The sequence below is a fragment of the Colobus angolensis genome, unplaced genomic scaffold (genome assembly GCF_000951035.1).
Source record: "Colobus angolensis palliatus isolate OR3802 unplaced genomic scaffold, Cang.pa_1.0 Scaffold237, whole genome shotgun sequence".
Taxonomy (NCBI): Eukaryota; Metazoa; Chordata; class Mammalia; order Primates; family Cercopithecidae; genus Colobus; species Colobus angolensis.
This window is the reverse complement of record NW_012115566.1, coordinates 748270-755117: the sequence shown is the minus strand read 5'-3', so window position 1 is coordinate 755117 and position 6848 is coordinate 748270. Positions and strand designations below refer to the sequence as shown.

General features: G+C 36.0%; 1 protein-coding gene across 1 annotated transcript; it reads left to right on the top strand.

Annotated features, from left to right (window-relative positions):
* Positions 1–4182: 4182 nt before the first annotated feature.
* LOC105513916 (olfactory receptor 10C1-like) lies at positions 4183–5145 on the top strand. The gene has a single exon (XM_011944954.1). It carries the CDS (start codon positions 4183–4185, stop codon positions 5143–5145), a length of 963 nt encoding a protein of 320 aa, XP_011800344.1.
* Positions 5146–6848: the final 1703 nt, after the last annotated feature.

Below are 6848 nucleotides of genomic sequence, written 5' to 3'. Positions count from 1 at the left end.
ATTAAGGTTAACATTTATTGTATTTTGTATGCCAGAAAGTGCATTAAGTGTTTTGGATACAATATTTAATAGTGTATCACATGTTTTCTTTCTGCTTATAGGAAACGGAGAAACACTTCACCATGAAAACAGATGAACTAAGGGACTGAACCAGGTAAGGAACACTTCTAAATATGCAGAGCCCACCTAAAATGAATGACTTGTGCTGGATTATTTCTGAAGTATAACTATATAGAGTGTGTTCATCTTAGATCTGGAGTCTGTGTAAGGTGGCATGAGGATAAGTCATTGACCTATCAAAATTAACTTACCTCCTTCCTCTATCTTTTTCATAAATCCAACAATCACTGAAAGTTCATCTTCTTATTGAAACCTTCAGAAACTTTCCAGTGTTTAGTGCCAACTTAAGGTTTTGTAACATTAAATAAGAATCTATAAAACGTAATTTATCAATGGGTGTGAAACCCCATCTTTTCAGATTATGTCACAGTGCCAATTTGAATGACTTGATTACTGACTCTTAATATAGATTATTTTATAGGTTGATGGTAACAGAATATTCCATGCAATGTCCTATGAGTTCATTAATATGAGACTTTAAAGGGCAGAAATTTTGCATTTTAATAGCCATTTCTTACTTTTTATTCATGGTTTGCTTCTACAATGTTTGCATATTTATTTACTTATTTATTTAGAGAGAGGGTCTCACTCTGTTGCCCAGGCTGGAGAGTGGGGGTGAGTTCTTGGCTCACTGCAACCTCTGCCCCCTGAGTTCAAACAGTTCTCCCACCTTAGCCTCCTGAGTAGCTGGGACTATAGGCAATCACCACCATGCCCGGCTAACTTTTGTGTTTTTTGGTAGAGACAGGGTTTCACTATGTTGGCCAGACTGGTCTCGAACTCTGGACCTCTAGTGATCCACCTGCCCCAGTCTCCCAAAGTACTGAGATTACAGGGATCAGCCACTGTGCCTGGCCTGTTTGCATTTTTAAATCAAAACAATTCATCAAGAAAAACAGAAAGTGCTTCATCATTCTATCTTTACAAAGAAACGATAAATCAGAAATTTTAGGTCAAGAAAACGTATCAGATGAGAGACAGAAGCAATATCCATGCCAAATTGTTCTACTACCTACCAATGTTTCTTCAGGCCCCTGACAGTTCTTCTTCCAAAGGTAGTGATGAAAATAAAACATTTTTGGTATGTTTACAAAGCTGACCTCTACTACATAGACCTCAGCGTGCCTAGACTAGGGTCAATAGGTGAGGAGTCCTAAAAAACAGTAGAAAGTGTAATTAAAAGTCAGATTTTACCTAGTTCAGTGCTATTTTGAGTGATAGGAAGGGAGAGGAGAATTTTGCTACATTTGTTTGTGTTCTCACTTTCAGTGAGTCCCATACATTTATTTTTATATGATTTGTTATTTATTCCTAGATAGAATACCATGCATTGTCAGTTTCCTTGGAAGTACTCACAGACATTCACTATGTCTGATATTGTATACTTTTTAGTTGTTATTACTGAACTTTGTTAGATTTTGAACTGTACTTATCATTGGATGCATGCTTTCATTCATCCTGCGAGTCTTAAAAGTATCAAGCGATTTGCAGAGTGCTTTAGCCTTTGTGGTCAGTCTTCACTGTTTCCGGCCCACTACTAGGTGCCTCCTGTTCCCCAATACCTGCTAACTAACCCTCATCCCCAACACACACATTTGCATTTGTTGTACACCATCTAAATGGGATAAGGGTTTTTATGAAAGGAAATCTTCATCTTATCACCAGTTAAGAAACAATCAGACATTCTTCTTTCCTGACTGGATTTTCCTTTTTGTCCTTCCATCAATGCCACTGAAAAAACTATAGTCACTTTGGAAGTAAGGAAATACAATGGGTAAGATATATAGCTGCACATTTAACTGACAAGTGAGATGACAAACTTTCCACATACAGAGCTTTCTATGAAGCTGTATTAAATATTATTGAATAATTAATCAATTTAAGGAAATCTTTTGTGTTCACATACACACACAGAAAGATAGGTAGGCTATTGTCTCAGTTTTCTTTGGCTCAGCCTGAAGTGAATTGTGTTACTTCATGAGAAATATAAATATTAAAATTAACTGCAATGCAAGGACAATGTTTATATAAGCTTTACTATGTGTGTGAATGCATTATAATAGACTACTCAATGTGCAGGCAATTCTTCCAATAGCCATATGCCTTGAGGGTCCATGCAATCATGCAGAGTTGCTACTTCACATTTAATAGTGTTTTGATCAATCCACTTGTTCTTCATCTTTAACTTTTTAGTTAAAAGTTGCTTAGGTGAATAGTACTCAATTTAATAGATTTAAATGATCTATAATATACAACTATTTTTCCCTAAGACATAGCATTCAGTGGCATGTTTATGTATGTATGTATGTGTGTTTGTATTTCTTGCATTTCTTCTCTCCATGATGGTAGATGAATAGACAAAGATAAAAAACAGAGATGAAGACGTTAAATAGAAGGAACGATTAGGAAGTGTGTTGTAAAATTTCCCAATAGGTAAAATAGAGGAAGATAAATGTGTTGTGACAGTATATATATGTATATGCACTGCTATACCTGGTACTTATTGAGCACCTAATTACTTTCCTAAGTGATTGTGGGAATTAACTTAATCATCACAGCAACTTCATGAGGAATCCAAACTGCAGTACACCAACTGCAAGGAATATTTTGTCAAGAGTAGATAATTATTAGATTGAGAGAAAAATAACTGTAACATTTGAGATTCTTGAGGGAGACCAGATTTAATTTCAGAAAATAGAATATGTACCTATGGGCAGAATATATAGGCAGCCATAGTAAAACTTAGCATTAAAAATTTTTTTTCATTACATGAGATCTTAATTGTTAATGATGCTAGGTATAATGGCAAGCAAAAATAAATAAATGAAATCCCAGATGCAGTACCTGTGTCTGGGGCTATTGTCAGGAAGAAATTAGCAAGTAATTGTCACCAGAGTGGTAAAAGTGCTATCACAGCTGTTACAGGGTGGTGACAACACAGCGGGGTTGGAAGGGGGGTCATGACTACTATGGGGACGAAGGCGAAGGGGAATCGGAAAGAGTTTCCAGAAAGAAGACAAAACTATGCTGGAACTTGAATATTGATAGGCGGTTTACTAGGTGGACAATTAGTGAAGCAAATGTCCAGCCCCTATGGGAAAATGAGCACAAAGAAAAGAAAGTATGTGTAAGCAAGGCGTATACTCAATACGCAAGTAATTTGATATAACTGTAACATGAGGCCCATTTGGGTAAGGGATGAAATAAAAGTTTCTATCAATTGTCAGTGGCCCAGCCCATAGATTTTCACAAACCTTGTTAAGCACTTTGAATTTTCACTTGCAGGCGATGGTAATTTTTATTTAGCAAAGAACAGTCTGATAGAGAAAGAGTGGCAGACAAGAAATATTAAAAGTAAAAACATTAGTTGCTATGACAAAAATTATCTAAGCAGTACAATATAGACAGAATTTGAATGGCTGTGATGCAGCGTTCACACGGCTGTCCCTTCTTGTCTTTCACATCTTAGCTCACACTTCTCATTCTCAAGAATCCTCTCTGACCACCTAATCTAAATTGGTTGGCCATCAGGACATGCCCTCATTTTAATTCTCTGTATCATAGCAATTATTTATTTATTGAATAATTAATTTGTTTTACTGTACTAAAGTATAATTTCCATTTGGGGAGAAATGCTTTTTGTTTATTGCTGAATCCCAAGATCGACAACAGTAACTGAAAAATACTCTGGCTCAATACTTGTTGAATGAACGAATGAAGAAAGCAAGTCAGTGTCAAGATAAATGGATATGTACAAGAGACCCTTTATTTGGTAGTATTTGACAACTGATTAAAGGAAGGGATGAAGGGAGAATTAAGCTAAAATTAACGTTTTAAAATTTTATGCTTGGTGATTATATTTTGGACAAATCAACTGAGATAGTGAACACAGAATAGGATTTGGTTTGAAAAGGTATGGGGATGAGTGTAATTTTTGAATTTTATAATGCAGGTAAGAAATTCATTTCTCTGATTTACTAAAATTCCTAAAAATAATAATGACTTATTTCCCTCATCCAAAGGAATCTTTTTAGTGACTTTGGTGTTTCTCTTTCCCAGGTCATGAGTCTTAACTGTTCCATGTGGCAGGACAACAGCATGTCTGTCAAACACTTTGCGTTTGCCAAATTCTCTGAGGTCACTGAACAGTGTTTCCTTCTATTTACCCTCATCCTACTCATGTTCTTAGCGTCACTGACAGGCAATGCTCTCATAGCCCTTGCTATCTGGACCAACCCAGTCCTCCACACCCCCATGTACTTTTTCCTGGCCAACTTGTCTTTCCTGGAGATCGGCTACACTTGCTCAGTCATACCCAAGATGCTGCAGAGCCTGGTGAGTGAGGTCCGAGGAATCTCTCGGGAGGGTTGTGCCACACAGATGTTTTTCTTTACATTGTTTGCTATCAGTGAATGTTGCCTTTTGGCAGCCATGGCGTTTGACCACTACATGGCCATATGCTCCCCACTGCACTATGCAACACGAATGAATCGTGGAGTGTGTGCTCACTTGGCAATAGTTTCTTGGGGAGTAGGATGCATGGTGGGCCTGGGCCAGACAACCTATATTTTCTCCCTGGACTTCTGTGGCCCCTGTGAAATAGACCACTTCTTCTGTGACCTCCCACCTATCCTGGCACTCGCCTGTGGGGACACATCTTATAATGAAGCTGCAGTCTTTGTCGTGGCAATCCTTTGCATTTCCAGCCCATTTTTACTGATCATTGCTTCCTATGGCAGAATTCTAGCTGCAGTGCTGGTCATGCCCTCACCTGAAGGCCGCCATAAAGCTCTTTCCACCTGTTCTTCTCACCTGCTTGTAGTAACACTCTTCTACGGCTCAGGATCTGTCACCTACTTGAGGCCCAAGGCTAGCCATTCACCAGGAACAGATAAACTCCTAGCTCTCTTCTACACAGTGGTGACATCCATGCTCAACCCCATCATCTACAGCTTACGGAACAAGGAAGTTAAGGCAGCTCTCCAGAGAACCGTGGGCAAGAAAAAAATTTTGACCCATAGTTAAGTATCAGAGGGCTTTGAAAATTTGCTTCTTGGAAAAGATGTACAAACCTCCTAAAAATTAACAAACAAACAAAAAGCTGTGTACTCTTCCACATGTCTTGTAAGGAGCTTCTTTAGTTACAGTGATGGTAATTTTTGAGTCATCTCTGTACTTAGAGTATAAAATTACCAGTTTACACCTGAGAAGCCAGGCAAATTCTTACTCTACACTCTCAGGCATTTTCTAGCCCCTGAGGGGCCTATCTGACTTTTGCTTTGGTCACAAAGGGGTGTGTTTTTAAAGATGCCTGTCCCCTATGATTCTTAATTACCTAATAATTCTAGAAAGTTTATTATTTCCTTCCATAAAAATGTCTTAAAATTCAACTTTAATTATTGGTACATAGAGTCAAATAATTATTTTTGTGATTTGCATGTAACTATAAAATATGTAAACCTTAAAAAAAAGCACCCTCTTAAGTTTCAGAAGCATTTGTTACACAATATTAAAAGAAAAATATGGGCAATTTTTATTGAGAGTTCTCACGGTAAAATGTTTTTAAAAAGAGAAATAGTATTAAAATGCAAAGATGGAGAAAGAAAATGGAACTAAAATTAATATAAACTTTTAAAAATGTAATTTAAAAATGTATATATGTGCAGATGGATCCTGATGCAATAGATTTGGAGATCATCCAAAAACTTGCTCTTCAGAGGACTGAACATGGTTATAGCACAATTCCGTAGCTCTAGGCGCCTACAGAAGCATTGCCTTGGATTTAAACATCTAGTTGTCAGAGAGGGGCTCTGTTAACATTTGATCTATGAGGAATTAATAACTACTCATATAATAGTTGTAATAGAAGAAACAGTGGAGAATTGTGATACTTCCATGATCTTGCTTAAGGTTATCTGCCAAATAGAGAGATGTAATCTTCTCTCAGAATGTGGTATTTCTACTATTGAGGAATAATGGTGATGCTCACTAATGACCAAGGTGTATGTTTTGCTGGATATCCCAATTTTATGAAAACCTGACTTATTAATGTAAATGTAAAACTGTGGTTTTTATTTATACTGCGTGTATAGTAATTGACAATATAAATAATCTGAACAGGCAAGAATAACTGACTAGTTAACACAGACTACAATTAAAAACAGAAATTATATTTAGTTATTAGATAATTTATAAGTATGTTTATAAGTTTAGAAAGAAATGTAAATGTGATTTATTAAGTAATGGAGCATGTTTTAATAGTTGTATAGTATGACCTCTTCTTTTTGCAAGAACTTTATATATAAATTTGAGTGGATCCAAATGATATGTCAACAGTAGTTTCTCTAGGCAGTTATATTACTGGTGAATTTTTTTCTTCTCTCTGTTTCTGAAATATCTTCAATAAACATGTATGTCATGTGTAATAAAGATATAAAATATTAAATTGTTGACTTCTTTTTAAAAGCCTTTTTCTTTGTTTGTTTATTTTTATTTTTTTATTTATATTTTCCTTCCCTTTTCTTACAAATTGTTGAGGTTTTTCTTAAAACAAATGTAATACATGCTTTTCAGGACAATTTATAAAATACACAAAAATCTAAAAATTCAAATCTAATTGAGTTATATTCTTGCAACCCAGCAATAATCAATGTAAATATTTGAGTTAATTTATTGTAGCCTGGATATTTTAGTGGAAAGTGCTGTATTCACTCGCTCCTCTCATTCCT

Bases quoted from the DNA above. Each gene is read 5' to 3' on its own strand.
- LOC105513916 (XM_011944954.1), top strand. From the start codon at position 4,183: ATGAGTCTTAACTGTTCCATGTGGCAGGACAACAGCATGTCTGTCAAA.